General features: G+C 36.2%; 1 protein-coding gene across 1 annotated transcript in view; it reads left to right on the forward strand.

Annotated features, from left to right (window-relative positions):
- Positions 1-18,228, forward strand: part of CDH19 (cadherin 19) — a 75,184-nt gene extending 56,956 nt beyond the window's left edge. Inside the window, exons 9-12 of the mRNA XM_083857770.1 lie at positions 4,316-4,437; positions 12,255-12,372; positions 14,391-14,642; positions 16,952-18,228. Of these exons, the coding sequence (XP_083713896.1) occupies positions 4,316-4,437; positions 12,255-12,372; positions 14,391-14,642; positions 16,952-17,445 (986 nt within the window). The 3' untranslated portion in view covers positions 17,446-18,228. The remainder of the gene's footprint in view (positions 1-4,315; positions 4,438-12,254; positions 12,373-14,390; positions 14,643-16,951) is intronic.
- Positions 18,229-18,555: the final 327 nt, after the last annotated feature.

Below are 18,555 nucleotides of genomic sequence, written 5' to 3' on the forward strand. Positions count from 1 at the left end.
ATGAAAGAATACAGATGTGATTCCAACAATGTGCTATCTAAATCTTTTGTGCAAGCTTAGGGTAGGCTTTAAAGCCAATACAGTATCCATGAATCTTACAAACAAGCAAGGTAAAAATAGGCAAAACTAGTTGGGTCCTTCCTGTGCCATATATAACCGAAGCCACCAAAGGTATTCCCTGCTTTCTATAAAAGATTACAAAGATTTCCTTTGAAAGACAGTGTAGTCAAATCTCTGCCCTACATATCAAGTTCTGACTTCAGTAAAAGAATTAAAGTAACTCCTACACTCTTGGTATTATTTCTAAAGGGGATGTATGCTACTTTTTATGTTTATCTAACAGAAGCTGAGAACTATTTCGTTCCCTGTTGTTTTATTATGGATGTTTGATTCAACAAGAGAAGGAACTGATAAAGTAATTGAATCCAGCTATGAACCTAGCACTGCTAAGTCCACCATTAAACCATGCGCCTATTGCCAGTTCTGTATCTGGCATGATAGATACCTTCAAGGATGGTGACTCAACCACTTCTCTGGGCATGATATTCCAATGCTAGACAACCTTTTCCAAGAACATTTTCCTAATATCCAGTCTAAACTTCCACTGGCTCATCTTGAGGCCACTCATCACTTCTCACTCAGGAAAACAGACCAACCCCCAGCTCCCTGAAACCTCCTTTCAGGCAGTTGTAGAGAGTGATAAGGTCTCACTCAAGCCTCCTCTTCCCCAGGATAAACAATCCCAGTTCCTTCAGATGATCCTAGTCCACCTGGGCACAAGTTGGCTCATATTCAACTGCTATTGACCAGCAGAATCAGGTTGTTTTCCTCTGGGCAGCTTTCCAGCCACTCTTCCTGAAGCCAGTAATTCTGCTTTGGGTTTTTATGACCTGAGTGCAGAACCTGGCACTTGGCCTTTTTGAAACTCATACAATTGACCTTAACCCATAAATCTAGCCTGTGCAGACCCCTCTGCATAGCCTTCCTTCCCTCCAACAGATCAACACTCCTGCCCAGCTTGGTGTCATGCAAACCGATTGACGACATACTCAGCACCCTCATGCAATTCATTGATAGAGATATTAATCAGAACTGGCCTAAATATTGGCCCTTGGGAACACCACTTGTTGCAGGTTCCCAGCTGAACTTAACTCCAGTCGCCACTGCTCTCTGACCTTGGATATCCAGCCAGTTTTACGGCAGAGATGAGTGCACCTGTCCAAGCCATGAGCTGCCAATTTATCCAGGAGAATGCTGGAGAAATTTGATAATTTTTTTCAGATAACATGTTTATAAACATTTTCATTTCATAAAGAATAAGTTTTTTCAGTCTAGTTTACGTGCAGCTTTTGTACTATAATACTAGTATATCATTGTTTTTCCTTGTCAGAGGTAGTTTTAGCAGTAGAACCTTGTGTAAAGGCAGTAAATGCAGGAGAAATGCCTTATATTATTAATTTTCCTTTACATACAGGAATAAGCCGTACTGACATATCTATATATCTTTTATATCTAAAGCCACAGCAGTAAAGTATACTTGGGTAACAGAAACAATACATCTTCTCTGAGTACTAAGCCTAAGGATTAAACCTGTAGTGTAGATAATTCTTGGAACAAAAATACTTATACCAAAACTAAACACTCAGTCTATGAACCCTGTCAGCAGTAATGCCTTAGATATGTCTGAGCAAAATCACACTTCTCCTGCATTTGCAGTCCAGTGGATAGAAGAACTCTGCTTTTCCAAATTGAGCCTGAGCTTTCTGCCTTGGCTAGGGTGGATTTTCAGTATCCACTGTGATTTCTGCACATCTAGAAGTGGCAGAAATATTTTTAAAATGTAAATATTTTGAATTTTTGTCCCAAATCTTCAAAATTTGAAAATATTTAAGAAGAGGAGGAGTAACAGAATTTGTTAAAGGCATGACTGTGACCAATAGCTGGTGTCTGGTGCAGCTTTACCAGCTAGCCCTCTCACCGGTCCACATATGAAGGGTACAGCCTTGTACCTTTGATGTTTGGTGGGTCTGAACCTCAGGCTGAAACATGGTAATGATGTGGAATAAGGAGAACTCTCACGTGGGTTTTACCAGGCTGTATTCCACCTGAAGAGTCAAACTCTGGGCCTCAGGTTGCCCATTAAGTGACAGGGGCATCTCCCAAACAAGGAGACACCTAAAACCAACCCCAAGAAAGGGGGAAGTGACCAAGAACAAGGGACAATTGGCAGGGCCATCTATGAACAGAAAGGGGAATGGGGAACTTGATACCTGCTGAACCCCCCTGAAGCCTTACTAGAACTTTTCAGGCTTAGGGCATGGTGGTAGTGTCATTGACAAGCTCTATCACCAGGGAAAGACTACAGGGGATTTAGGGATGGGGAGTGTAGGGATGAACCATAATAAAACCAATAACAAAACCTACAGAACTTTGGAGCCCAAAATGCACACCACAACAACCAATCATTACAGTAACCGTGATGTAAGTGAATTAAGACAGTGCAGCCACCTCTTCCATTCCCAGCATTGTGACTCTCCTGCTCAGCCACTGGAGCCCCACCTAGGGCCTGGGGATCTAAGACCCATTCCCAGGTATGCTGCTGACCTGTTTGCAGGTGCACAGCTGAGCACATGTCCCAGAGTCCCACAATGAGGGCACTGATGAGGTCAGTCACTGGGATTGACACAGACAAGGCTTTGCCTTCAGCAGCACCTACATACAGGACTCCATTGGCTACAAGCACAGGCAGCCCACTCCCCTCTTCTCCTGGGAAGGCAGGAGGTCTCTGATGAAGACATATACACACACATGCACAACACCCTCCAGGTTCACAAGCGCACACACTCATGGATCCCTTCACTACCTACTTCTATTTGCCCAACAGCCCTTCCTGTATCCCAAGTCCTCTTATCTATTTCATGGGTCCTCAAGTCACCAGCTAGTGCACACTTGATGCCTGCTGGCAAACCCACATACTAATCCCTCATGCACCTCACATTTCTAAGTCCCCCCTAAGCGTGGACCTTGTGAGCACCTCTCCTGGGCACAAGGACCCCTAATCACTGTGGAGTCCAATTTAAAGTTTGTCAGGAAAAACATACACAAACCCCATGCATGCCAAGTCTGATGAGGACACAGACAGTTGTCTTCCCTGTGCTCCTGAGTCAGCAGCTGGCATTACAGAGCCCCATCCCACTCCAGTATCTGGAACCAATTTTCATTCACACATATGCAGGTCACACCAGTAGCTGCCACTAAGTCCTTGCAGCACACATACAATATGCAGTGAGAGAGAATGATATTATGCAGAGATATGACTAAGAAAACATTATTAAGAAGATGTAAGCTGGTAGGACAGACTGGTGATCAGGTGCAAGGCTCAGCCAGACAAATGCACTGACTGGCCCTGTTCTGTTCTGCACACAACCAGCCCTCCCTATACCCTTTTCTAGCTGAGCTCTCTTTGTTCCTTTCTGCATGTATCCCATGGGTCCATACATCCCCACTGAGTCCCCATTCCCCCAGATCTGGGGTCCCTCTAATTTAAAGTCTTTCCAGTTACAAAGGCCAAGTTGATCTAGCTGTAATTGTTGTCCTGTGGTTTCTGGATAGCCCACCAATTATCATTAGGTTTATTTCTTGTCATAGTTTCTGTGTTTGTTTTGTCAGGTCTGTGTCTTGGTACATTTTGTATATTTTCCCCTTTTCCTCCATTAGTTTATCAATTATCAAGGCCACTGATCTGATGGAAAAAAACATTCTCACACTTCCGGGTGCCCACACCAATTAGTATAACTGACTAGGTTAGGATGATGAACGCCAGGTTAGGCGCTGATCATCCCTTCTCTTTATCACTTGTCCCTCAGGTTTTTGTTCCAATATGTTCATGTTTATGGCTTCCTCTTTGTCTTACTAACTCCTGTTGGACTGGAAAAGGTCCTTTAACAGATACCCAAAGAAGAGTTGACACTCTCCTACCACAACCTTAGCTATGGCTAGCACAGTACATTTTTCTTTATCAACGAAACATTATTTAAATTTTCTTGATAAGGTTTTATTTTTTACATTTAAATCAGTTTCTGACTGGGTAAAAGAAAGCATGAAAAAATCCAAAATTTACACAAAATACCTTCTTTCAAGGCATATTATTATAATGGTACTATATTATTATAAAGTATAAAAATACATCTATATATCTTTGTGATTATTTTCTTCCCTGCAGGATATAGGTAAAATTTTCTAATGTTTACATTACTTTAAAATATGTAGTAGATTATTTTTAACTTTTTTAATTCTGTCTTTTTTTAATCATTAGGAAATCCTGAAAAAATTTCAGAAGCAAATGTGTATGTCCAAGTTCTCGACGTTAATGATAATGCACCAGAATTCCCTAAAAATTATGAAACATTTGTTTGTGAAAATGCAGTCTCTGGACAGGTGAGCATGAAAAAGTTAGCCACCATTTTTCTCACTACAATGAAGTTTCAGTCTGAGATGTGTAGCATTGATTCTTTCAGTTCTGTGAGTACAGACTGCATTTTTTCTATTTCCAAAATTAGTTCTGTTGGTATATGCATAGTATGAAATTTAAATTTCATTACACTGGTGTGTATTTTTCCCCCCTTCTAAAACAAAACCCATGTGTCTTGTCTGTTTTTAAAAACAAGTAATAAAGTGCAGGCAGAAACATCTGAAAAAATATAGGGCACAAACTTGTTTTATCTTAAGGTCACAGATGAAAAACTTAGGTCCAGTAACTTCAGCAATAGAATAACAACCAGGCTTAGACCAATTTCAAATCAGATTCATTGTGTCCTTCAGTTAGAAAACATTTATTGTGAACTAAATTCAAACCCTGACTAGTTCAGTGCAAGTCTGAAAATGTTTGAGAGACACAGCCCTTACACCAACTTTCCTAGCTGGAAGCTTAAGCTATTGTTATATTAAACATCCTTCCCAGGAGGTTGCTTTCCATTTCCTACTTGATATCCACATGAATGGGGTATCATCAGTCAGCTGCCCCAGTTCCCAGGTACACTGCTCTCTTTCCATTTTCATTCTGTAAAAATAAACTCTGGGATGTTCAAATAAGTTTGGGATTTTTTTGTTGTTTTGGTTTAGGTCTTTTTTAAAGAAGAAGATAAAAAATAAAAAAACAACATCCAAAAAATCCAATCGAACAAAAAAAGCTATATAGAGAAAACTCTATATGTTTTCCTGCCACTCTAAAGCATTATTTAGACATTTAAAAAAAGACCTTTCAAATATCTGTGACGGTTCTGTTCAAGTATTCTGTTATGTTGATTTCTGAATCAAAGCACCTCTCTTTTTTATCCCATTTTGGTTTACTTTGACCTTGATTAGTCTGCAGTTAAATAAAGCTTTTCCAGTTGCTCAAGTATCTCTTTATAGACTTTTGCATCTATTTATATGTTTCTCTATCAGCAACTGCTTGCTTGTTTTGCATTTGGAAATCTTCCTGTCTGCAGAGGCTTCCTCTGTTTAGGAGGTATTTGGAGCAAGCCGTTTCTATTGGTCTTTGGGTATCTCATTGGCAGTGTTGTGGTTTGAAAGCAAAATGAATGAGGGGCTCCAAGTCAGAGATATAATTTAATAAGAAGAAAGGTAAAAAGGTAAAAGTAAAATAAAATAAATACAATAACACAAAGGATCACTGACAGAGTCAGAATACAACCTGAGCAGGATGGTGGAAGCAGTCCAGGTGAGGTGCTCTTCCTGAAGCAGTGATCCTGTAGAAAGGTCTGGGAGCTCTGCTCCTCTGGGAATCCAGTGGATAAGTGCTACTTGCACTGTCCCAAATCCCAGCTTATATCCAGGTGAGAATGCTTGGCTCCTCCCCCTGGGCAGAGCATCTCACAATAGCATGAGAAGTGTGAAATGGGTCCTTGATGGCCCATTGACAGAGATAACCCCTGGAGGGAGTTACCTGTGACTCATGGGCCATTAGCAGAAGACATCTCAAAAGTCATTAGCAGAAAACACCCCAAAGGCGTTAATGGGCCATTAGCAGAAAAGGCAGGGGGCTTGGGAAAAACACTAGCCCACCTGGTTTCAACAGTTCATGAAGATGGTGATAGAATAAATACTTTGTGTACATCCTACACTGCAACCCAGGACAGGCAGATAAAAGTGCAAGCATTAAATCAACTGCAATTTATGTTCCTTGGCTTCAAGATACCATGAATTAAATATGGACACCCATAACATGAATATTTGTTATCCATGTTTTAGGCTTGCTTACAAGATAAAAACCCAGGTGATTTATTTCTAAAGGTTTTTATTATTCCATAGTTGCTTACTGATAAGTCATATCTGTATACTAACCTATCAATAGTTACTTTTCAATATCAATTACATATATATATATATTAAGTATTTTGAGAATCAGTGGATAAAATGGTTCTGTAAAGAATAGCAGTGTTAACAATAATAATAAATTCTTTATGTATGGTACACTGAATAACTCTTTGACATTGCAATATATGAATGAAGAATGAATGTGATATTTTTCTCAACTTACAGAAGGGCATAATGTTATTTTAGGGTTTTTTTTTTTTCTTTTCTTCATTGTTTTAGGTTTTTGAGAGTCACAGGCATCTTTAGTTTAGCCCGTTGAGACTGTGACAATAATGGCAAATAATTTTCTCATTAGCAAATCATCTTAGGAAGAACAACAGAAACTGCTACTGAAGTGCATAATTATCACAGTCAGAATTTATGATATTTTATTCAGTGTTTATGATTTAAACAGAATTGTTAGATGATGTATCTTCTTTGGTGTTATTAATTTTTTTTTAAAATTTTTATTTACAGAATTTTTTTTTTTTTCTCAGCAAGAAACCAAAAGATTTAAATGTGATTTTATAGGTGGCCTGGTTTTCCACTGAATAAGAAAATTTACATTTCAGGAGAATCAGTTTAAGCAATTAAAGTACTTATTCAGGACATTGCATACCTTTTTATCTTAACTATATTTCTGCAGTCAATTTCAAACAGGTATGGAATGTGCTTACATATTAAGTTGAGATTAAAGATTGTAAAGCTACACTATCAGTTTCTAAAGCAGGTATGTCTACCTTTTAGCTGGAATCACTGTGCTGAGAGATGTTTTTAGAGATATTCTACACTTCTGCAATTCATTTCTTTCCCTCATCTGAGCTGAGATGTGTTTCACGGGATATTCCAAAATATATCTGTATGAGTTTACAGTGCTTAGGGGAAATGGAAGGAAATGCACTGCAGAGGAAAAAATACCACTAAAAAATGAATTGTCTTATTCAATCTCGACTTTATCTTTGCGTCACTCCAGTTTACTATAAAAGTAATTTAGAATCAGGTCACAATTATTTTTTTTTTTTTTTTTACATAGCCTAAGAGTACGCCGATTTGTGATATAGAATATAAAACACATTGTGAGTAAAACTAAATGTTGTCCTAATTATCCAGACTCAGACACAGTTAATAATAGCTTCAGTCTAGACAAGAGGGAGGGCTTACTTAGAAGTTTTACATTTTCTGAAAGTTTATGAAAATTCCTGGTCTACTTTTATTGACTGAGTTCTGACCTTCAAGCTGCTGCATGGTGTTTCTGTGAGAGTTACAGCTATGTTTAGCTTAGCCTCCAAAAGTCATTCAAACAAAAGGATTAGGTTTCAGTCTGTGGGACTATAATCCAAATTTCACAATAAAAATGGATGTAAAGAAGATAGATAGGTGGTTTTGGCATCATACTGAATGCATTCATCATGTTTATTAGACATTTTAAATGGAATTTTCACTATCCATTTAATGTTATAGTTTAGTACTGTCCTATAATACAGAAGTCAGCTGTATACTACACCACAACTCAAGTTTTCTTTAAAACATCGAAAAAAACACTTTCACTGCACTGCCACCATTAAATAAATTGCTTTCCAAATGAATTGAACATGAAAGTTGTTAAACAGCCTTCTATCCTGCTACAGCTATAGTTATCGTCAGATAAAATAGAGCAATATTAATAAGAATTCAAACCTGTGATTTCCTTTTGATTGGACCTTTTGACTTTATAACTGTGTGTAAACACAGTAAATGATGACCACAATGTTCTATTAATTTTTTATATTTACCATTTATGGGTGTGTACAGTAAGTATAAACCTTTGAACTTCAAAGTAAATATTCTTTACAAATAGTAAAGACATCTCATCAAGAGTGGATCTCAAAAAACCTTCATTCCTAAGATATTAATAAATTAACTCATCTGGAAGATACAGCTGGAAAGTTTGATGTAAACTGTATCAAAATCCTTACATTATATCTGTGACCAAGCTGACCATCCAGAATGTACCTATAGGTGGCAATTTCAGCCCTTTTGTGAATATTGATCCTTCTTCCTATCAGAGAGGAAGCTGATTTCAGCTGAAGATAAGCTATACTGAACATACCTATATTCTGAACTAATGCTGTCATCTCTAATGCATATTTATTCTGATAATTCTGAGTTCCTCTAATCTGGGGATCACATATAAACTGACTTTAATACTGCAGCTTGCTTAGCAATTTTTATTAAATTCAAAGAAGCACTTGAGTATGCAGGAACTTTGAGTCAGAGATAAGAAAAAAAGGAAATTTATTTACTCAGTACTTGGCACATAATAAAATAATAAGCAGTTGCAGTGAAAGTGAAAAGTACTCATTTACTATTACTTCTCTACATAATGAAATGTTGACAGAAGAAAAGAGAGGAAATCTTTAAACAAATTCTACGAGCATATGATTAATGTTAAAAATGAGTAGTTTGCTAAAACAGATCCTTTCTAACAAATCATGACACAAAATGATTTTTCCTAGCAGAGAAATGAAAGTAAGAGCTAAGACAATGTTTATTATTTCATGTTGCGTGTCTTCTTCAACATTTACTAAAAGCATCTGAGCAGTAATGATAAGAAAATAAAAAGTTCAAAAAAAAACCAACAATGAATGCATCCTTTAGAGTGTAACAACATGATGAAGCTGTGAAAGCAACGTATAATGGAACAGACTCTTACACTAATCCATACCTGTATATGCACTGAGTGTAACGTGTGATGATTTGAAACAGTGGGCAGAGTGGGCCATGGAAAATTCCTTTTTCTGTTTCATGTGGACCATGATTCCACAACATTATCTTTTAGCAGAATGGCACAGGTGGGAGAATTTTATTAGCATAGGTGAGCAAACATGAAAAAGCACCTCAGTGTCATGCCATGAGCTTTAATCCTTTCCAGATAAGTGTTAATCCTTTCCAGATAAGTACACAATTTTATTTATAGCTGAGCAGAAACATTTACAGTAGACCCAGATAAATTAGTTCAATACTGTGTAAATTTGTTTTTCAAAACAGAAGCAGTCAACAGGATAACCTGGGTCTTGAGGAAAAAGGTCTACCTGGAAGATGCAGTGATGACTATAGTAATTAAGACTTTAATCTTTTACCTGCTCTAAATTCTGATAATCAGTAAATATTATGAGACTGAGAAAAATCTTACTGCTAATAAAACTTCTGCCGATTTGAACAAAACCAGTTCTGTACTCCGAAAAGAAATGGGTGGTTAGGTCTCTTACATCCTTTAACTCACGGCAGAACTCCTATTGAAGGATGTTTTGTGGAAAACAAACAAAGAAATTGAAGTGGAAACTGAAGTGGAGCGAGGTGGCAAATATGTTTCTACTTCCCTCCATCTCTCTAATGGGATTAATAAGACTAATATTCAAAGGACTAAAAATTCTACACTCAAGAGCTCTCTAGCGTCAAAATTAAGAGTACTGGTTGCTATTCAGATGGACAATTTATGCCTTAAGTTTAACTTGGCTGAAAACCCATAGAAGCAGAAAGGGCTGTACAAAGAAATTTTGATCTCCCTTCTGGATCTCTCCATAATTCCAATTCAGTAAGACCATTTGGAGTTGAGGAAATAAATTTCCAATGAAGTTTTATCAAGATTACCTTGCAGTCAACTATTCCATAATCCACAGTTTTTATTTACAAGATAAACAGAGCATAGATACCATTGCCACAATGTGGGCTGGCACATGTATAAGGAATTTCTTCCTTTTTCAGTTTGCCAGAATGGGAATTTTTGTTCAGATAGATTACTCACATCTGACTTACCAGGCCCAATATCTTCCTGTTGTTGCCATCTACACTTATCACGAGTCCTCACAGTGGACTTTTGTCTGGTGTGCAGATTCCAAACCTTCACCTCCATTTCGGCCTGAAATTAACACCTTTCTGTTTCCAATCTATGCTTGTGGTGGCTTATTTTATGGAAACTTCCTCTTCAATAGCACAATGAGATATTTCACCACATTCTTTAAGTCCTCCCGAGCCATCATAAACTTTTATCGTTTTTTCAAAAAGAATCAAGTGAATTAATCTCTTTTTTAAAGAAATACCAATTTTAAATGAACTGCTGTATCTTTAAAGCTTCTGTACTAATGAGATTTGAAAAAAGAATTTTTAAAGCAATTAAATTTCAGCCACATCAACACAACATCTGACATAACCTTGCAAAAACAACAAATCATTCACTATATTTTCTTTTCTTATCCTAATTTGTGGCCATGAACATGAAACCAGCAAATTTTCAAGAAAAGCCAGCATGGTCTTTTTTGGATTTTTTGGAGGTTGGTGGCAAAATAGTATACAATGTGTCCTTCTTTGCAGTTTAGACTGTATACATAATTTTGTACCCTATTGCTGTTCATATTGAGCATATTCTGGGAACCACATTTCCTTATAAAAACAAAACCTGTTGTAATCAAAGAAATGTTAGCAGTCAGTTTCTCCTCACTGATTTCTTGACCTGCATTTTTATACCTGTATTTGCATCACCTCAGCTATTTTGTTAGTTCTGAGGAAAGCAAAACAAAACAAAAAATCCCTCGAGACTCTCTCTCCTTTGTACATCGTGGCATCACTGAAAAGTTATTCCTCAAAAAACAAATAAAAAAATTCAAGGGTCTCCTCATATTTCCGCAGAGTGAAAATACGGATTTAAAGTAAATTCAGATGTGAAGAGGGAACAGCGTTAAGGATACAAATCTTTTGGTGTATAAGCCACATTTTGCATTCTGTTATGATGATTTAATCAAACTTGTCTTGCTTGAAAAGAAAAAGAATGTGTGATGAAGTTCTAGATCTTTGACTGAAAAAAGATTTAACCAGAAAAGAGTTTTCACAGGCACAGATGGAAAGCAGAGGTAGTCACTTCCATTGACTTACTGCTTCCCTTTTAGAGCACTGCTTGTATCATTCAGGTGATCTGTGGTTTGAGGAAAATTGAGAGTTGAAGTTCTTGTGTACAAATATCTACAAGGTGTAAGAAACCTAATAAAATAGAGGCCAAGTTCAAATTCAACCCTCTCTTTTCTGAAAATTATGAAAATTGGTGGGCTCCCAGCAGTTTGTTCCTGATCAGCAAGGATGTTCACTGATATTTACTGATGAATAAATATTTACTGATAAACATAAGAAATATAAACTTTTTAAAGCGGAAATATTGCTAATTATGTTAACTGTGTGGTTGTTTATTTACAGAGATGAAAAATATTTTTTTGAATGCTGGTATTTTTTATCTTGCAATGACTCTCTGGGTTGACATATTTCTAAATGAAGGCTATCTTGTTTTCTTAAGAAAAAGCAGCCAAAAATTTCCACAATCAATCTGTTATAACATCCAGAATCAACAATTCAACACGTGAACTTGTCAACTTACGTCACTTTTGGAGCTACAATGTACTAGTTGAATGATATCAATGTGTTTGTGGACTCAAAGAGAATGAGTTTTGCATAGAAAGATTTCTTCAAATGTAGAATAATGTACTGTTCACCTCGGGTTAAAAAAAAAAAGAAAAAGAAAAAAAAAAAAAGGAAGAATGAAACCCTCAATGTATGTTTATTTTTTTCATTTATGGAGACTTCATTTGCTCTTGGTCCTTTGATCTGGAAAACCTTTCATATTTTCTCAAGATTTTAATGCCTGCTTATCTAAAATGGATTAAAACTTAAAGCAGAGTACTTGCAGAATATGTCTCAATAAACTAATTTGGGTATTTAGTGAATATTTGCATACTATGCACTCAATACAGATTCAGGGATCACATCTTCAACATCAATAGTTTAGCATCAGCGTTATATCCTTTTTATTGTTTTAAAGGACAAGGAAATACTTTTACTCTTAAACAACTCTTATTGTTCTCTTATTTTTCCAGCAAATTCAAAGCATCAGTGCTGTGGATCAAGATGACTCAGCAGAAAGTCACCATTTTTATTTCTCATTGGCTCAGGAGGACACAAACAGCTCACATTTTACTGTCAAAGACAATCAAGGTAGTGTCAGTGATGCAGCTCTTTAAGACCTTCCTAATGGAAGATGCATGCTTCCAGAGCGTTCTTAATTTCTTAAAACTTTCCATTTAAATAGAAATTTTCATTAAAAGAATTCGACATGTCCTGAGGTGCATTTCAAAACAGTAATTCAATAATATCAAGTATTTATTTTTCTTTTCAAGTGAATAATATAAACAGCAAAAAGCAGTTTTATTTCAAGGAAATAAAACCAGCTGAGATGAAAAATAAACTGGTATTCCTTAAAAATTATTTTCTTAATGTTGAATATAACGGTCAATTCTAACTTTCTTGTTAAAATTATTTGCCTGAGAAATAAGATTATTAGAAAGAGAAGATTAATAAAAATATAGGACTGCTATTTCATTAATTCAACAATACCAACATTATAAAAACAGATAACTAGGAATGCAGTATTATTTCATAATATATAATATCAAGCAAAACCATAATGAGATGAAAATATAGGTGCAATATCTCATGAAATTTCAAGGAGGTGACCATTTAGAGTTAGTCTGCTGAGACTATAAAGAAAAGCTTCTTCAGACTAAGCTAAAGTACACATCGTTCTTATTGACCATGCTAATTATTTGAATGTTCTGGCTAAAGGAACAAATCAATGGAAATAAGTTTTGGAAAGTTCCAAATACGTTAAATGGCAAACTGCTTCTCAATTATCTTCAAAGTTAGTCAATGTATCAATAAGAATTTCAATTCCCATCTTCATTACCTTCTCACTCCCTTCCAGGAAGAGATAATCATTATATTAAGGTCAAATTGTGCACAAGCCAAGTGCCTTTCCTACCTTCCATCTTTCTGCCCAAAACCCAAGCAGACAAAGCAACCCATTCAGTTCCTTTTCATGGCTACTAATGAAGAAAACAAAACTTTTTGAAATATGATGCAATCAGATTTAAATCTGTCCCTTTCTGCCATAATCAACAGAAATAGCTGGTTGAATTGTGATAGCCCTAAGGAAGATAAAAAGAGGCTGTAGATCTGTAGGATTTTATCTCAGAGTTACTCTCTGAACTGTGACAGAAACCTAGAACAATTTATATGTGAGGGAGTTAACTTCAGTAGACTGTATAGATGTAATGTACAGATAATGATAGAAACCCTTCCCCCCCCCCCCCCCCCCACCTCTACTTCTACATATGCACACATGCAGTCTTTTGCTCTGCCATGAGAAAAAAATCTGACATGGATATATTTCTAGAGTCTTTTTTTCTTCTTTACATTACACATGCATGTAGACAGGACTATTTTGTTTTGCAGCAAACTAAATTACTTATTTGAGTTGATTGATAGGCAACGAGACCTGAATGTAAGCTTTTTACTGTGTTTTTTTTACAGAACAGATTTCTAAGCACTAATAGTTAAATACAAAGCAAAATGAAAGCGTCTAAATCTTTTTGCTATCTTAGGTAGTAGAAGCCCAGCTAGCTCCAGTTTTTGTGCCAGAAAAGAAATAAAAGACTATTTTAGTAGATTTTTCCCTGCTTTCTCTTCTTTCCTTTGCCACCTGTTTTCACTATGTGCTGCTAGACACACTATTTAACCTTTTTGATTGGCAAACTGTCTATATTTTATTTGTGAACTTCTGGCTTGGTAGCAGCTGGATGCATGGAAACATTTTAAGAACCAATTAATTAGTCTGAGCAAGTGTCAGGTACTGAAAAAGATGTCAATTTCTTTAGCTCTGAACATTAAAACCAGAGCTCTTTGGTCAAATTTTATTATTGCTCCTCGGAGCACATATATTAATAAATGCAATTTATTCACGATTGACAAAATATGCACCAAATGTCAGTGCCTGTTTTACTTTTTTAAACTTTCTTAATATGTAGCTTTGCAGAATACCATGGCTTTTGAATAGGTCAGATTCCACTCAATATTATTGTTGTGGTTACAAAAGATATAATATTTTGTATTTATATCATATATATCATATTTTGTATATTATATTTTGCATATCATCATAATAATTTATCTTCTAGATAACACAGCAGGAATTTTCACAGGAAAAAGTGGCTTCAGGAGGGAAGAGCAGGTTTTTTTCTACTTGCCAATCTTAATTCAGGATAATGGAACCCCACCACTGACGAGCACAAATACTCTGACTGTCACTGTCTGCGACTGTGACACTGAAGTTAACACCTTCTATTGTCGATACGGAGCCTTCATGTATTCCTTGGGTCTCAGCACAGAGGCTTTAGTTGCTGTTTTGGCTTGCATATTAATATTCCTAGGTAAGTACAAGTGAAAAAAATGGCTTTGCTTCCTTTTACAGAGGGATTGGTTGAGTAACAAAGATGGATTCCTCACTAAAAGACTGGAAGTACTGGGCCACTGGGAAAAATTGAAATAAGGCATTGTTTTTCATTTCTTTCCTGTTTTCTTAGCTATAATTCCTCCCTTCCTCTCCCAAGTTTTCAGTAAAATTTGAATTCTAACACAATTTCCTAAAAGTTGGGTGTAGTTGAGTCATGGTCCTCTTTACTCTCCTGACATTGCAATAAGAAAGATTTCAGGACCCAAAGTCTGTATTGATTGCAGGTAAAGCTGAAGACAGCATTACACAAGAAAATTTGCTAGTGTAGGAATATATTAAAAGAAGTAGAACCTTGCTCATTCTGCCTTAGGAATGGCAAATGTAAAACTGAAATCAATTATGAATAATAAAAGGAAAAGGGAATCTGACATCAGTCAGAAAGCTCCAGACACAGGAAGTTTCTCTGCCAACTAAGGTTACATCTCTAGACAGCATTTTGTCCAAATGTTAGACACATGCTTTTTCCTCACAGGAAACGCCAACTTAACCTCCAATACATTTGGGAATTTGTGGATGTGAAAACTGGGATTCAGAGTACCTCAAATGCACAGGAGTTTTTGTAGTACCTCTGTAAAGGGTCATGCACAGCTGGCAAACAGCACTCAAAATCAAACCAGCTCAAGGCTGGCTGTTCTAGACACCAGTCATTTCTTGACTCCATAGCAAAGCCCAAGGATGCACTAGTTCCCCTACATCCATGTCCTGTTTTCCAATCAAGGACATGGGAACATACAATGATTTTAGTTTTTCTAGGCTCGCCTATACTTCCAGAGTTGTCTTGTTTAAATCTGAGCTTAAATATCTGCCTTAAGTCTTTTAGTCAGTTTAAGTTTACAGGTCAGTGTGCATTTCAAGTTTTGTTTGATGATTGCAGGGTATCTGAATAGGTTCACTTGGTGTTATTGACTTCAGGGACTAAGGATCAGGCAAACTGTATCACTATATTATCCAGGACATCAGAGGAATTATTCATCAATGATGTCTTGGGTTCTTGCAGAAAGGTTCTCTCTCCAGGCTGAATAAACCCATGGCATCTAGTGGGCCTATTCATATCACAAAAGTCAAAGCAGTAGTTTAGATAAATATATTAGTCCAAAAGAAGAAAAACCTAGTCTAGTGCACTGTTTACAAACACAAATACTTTAAATTCCTTAATTCTTTTAACATATTTTTATAATTATTTTAAATTAAATAATAAAATGTTTTACATATAATAAGTTTGTCATTTATCTCGGAAAACTAATTTTCAAGTAGGAAGTATACCATCAGAAGAGCTCACCAGGCAAAGCATTTGGAAAGGTAAAACCACCTGTTTTGTGAATACAGAGTAGAAATTCTAGTTTTCAGTGCTTTAAAGTGTTGTGTTGGAATCTCCCAAGCAAATAGAACAGTTTATTGTACATAAATAGGAAAAAAAAACCTACTTCATGCTCCTCATATTCTTAAGTCAAGTAAAATGCTGTAATTCGTGGTAGTTGTGTCTTATCCTGAGTAAAAAACTACATAAGTAGAACTGCAGCAAGATACAGTTTAAACTGAAAGAATTAATCTCTCTGAAAGTCAGAGTAATTCAATTCAGTTAAAATGAAACTATATGGGATTAAAAAATCATGCTTTAAAAAGAAAAATTAAGAAACTTTTCACGTACAAAAGAAATAAGATTGTCTGATTCATAGGCCTTGAGAGTAAAATGACACAGAATTTAGTGAGTCTCCAGATTTGCACACCAGCACAAGAGAAATAGTTGAACCATTCTGCATAGTCTGTGGAACTGAATGATTCAACCAGGTGAGGAGGATATCTTGCTCATTGTCTCATTTTTCATTTGATCTTGATGGGGCTTTTATCATAGAGACTGATAGAGATTAAGAATTTAAATTCTGAATGTGAAATGGATATATTATGTGATAAAAAAAGCACTTTCAAAAAGCATAACCTGTGTTTCCATCAGTTTCAAATTTGCATCTATCAAAAGAACTGGTCCATTTAATTTGTCTTTTTTACAAGTCCCTTTGTAGCCATTTTCCCAACACACCCATTGCTCATCTCAAAACCATAAAATCCATAAAAATTACAGCTCTATAAATTTGTTAAGATAGCTTCACTTTGCAACAGCATTGATACTAAGATAAGAAGCATTTTTTATAATCTTTCCAAGCACATTCAAAGTCTCTCGTTCTGTTTAATCTTTCTCATGTCCCTTCTCTTTTCTTTTTGTTTTGTCAGTGTTCTTTTTGGCAATCATAACCATAAGGCAGCAGCGGAAGAAGAAGCCTCCCTTTTCAGAGAAGATGGAAGAATTCAGAGAGAACATTGTCAGTTATGACGATGAAGGAGGGGGTGAGCAGGACACAGAAGCCTTTGATATTTCAGCGCTGAGGACACGCGCTGTCATGCGGACACACAGACCTCGGAAGAAGGCAGTCTCTGAAATCCAGAGCCTCTATAGACAGTCTCTGCAGGTCGGCCCAGACAGTGCAATCTTCAGGCAATTCATTTCAGAAAAGCTCCAAGAAGCAAATGCAGATCCTACTGTTCCTCCCTATGACTCACTTCAGACCTATGCATTTGAGGGGACTGGCTCCTTGGCGGGATCCCTCAGCTCTTTGGGTTCAAACACTTCCGACATGGATCAGAGCTATGACTACCTTGCAGACTGGGGACCTCACTTTAAACAGCTCGCAGGCATGTACTCTTCCCATAGAACTGTGGGGGATTAGGCACTCTTTGAATTGTTCTTTTGTTTTCCTAAGTCTCAGCAACCAAATGCAGCTGTGGATTTTTAAAAAGATCAACCCACATTAAAACATGAGAAATAAGAGCCCGAGGGTTTTAATATGGTAAGTTTTGGATGTGGAAAGCTCTTGAAAGGATAAAACACACCAGAGGTGTTACCATGTGAAGGGATGGAGGTTATAGTTTGAAAACCTTGCGGTAATTTAAGTGCTTAAATGCAAACTTTGCTGCTTTGGATATCTAGATCCTCTTCTGGATGCTGAAAATCTGGATCTTGCTTGTGCAAAAGGAGGAGTAGAAGCCATAGATGGATGTTGTAAACATTCTGTCATCCATAAGCTTTAAACAGTTTCCAAAGCTGACAGATTTTTGCTGTTGCAGTTGAATACATACATTAACCAAAGTTAAACACGCATATTTGTATAATGCTTCATTATATAAATATTACTGTGTGAAAAAGTAGACCCTAGATACTCTAATGCCATTGTCAGAAGTGCTCACAAAATCGTCTATTTATTGTTCTTAGAATAAAACTAAAACAAATGTCTTTTCCTATCAATATAAAAATAAAAACCCATTATGACATCAGTAAGTATTTGCTACCATTTTAGATTTTAATGAAGCTATTGGAAAATGTGTAAACCAATACTTAATTTGGCAAATAAGATAGGAAAAAGAATCAATATTTTACTTAAATACTGCAATCGACCACATTATATATTACTGCACTTAGAACAAAATGCTGTCCAAATACAGGCATTTTTCCTTTTATTAAGAGTTTAAAGGATGACTGATTTACCAGCACAGATTTATTTTTTTATTATGGAATATAAAATTAGCGGCACTAGTCAGTTTTATTATAACAATATTAAGAATCTTTAAAATGCTAAACTGATGGTAATAAAACTTTATGTATGACATTAGATAATAAGATAATAAAATGCTTTAAATGTTAATCCACTTTGAAAATGATTCTGCATCATTCTGCAAGACTCAAGTAAGATTTCAAAATTAATTTCACACTGTATTTTTTTCCATTCATTCCATAACAAATATGAAGCACTCTCAGAATATTTTTTTACTTATACCACTAC

This window comes from Zosterops lateralis (assembly GCF_965231275.1).
Source record: "Zosterops lateralis genome assembly, chromosome: 1".
Lineage (NCBI taxonomy): Eukaryota > Metazoa > Chordata > Aves > Passeriformes > Zosteropidae > Zosterops > Zosterops lateralis.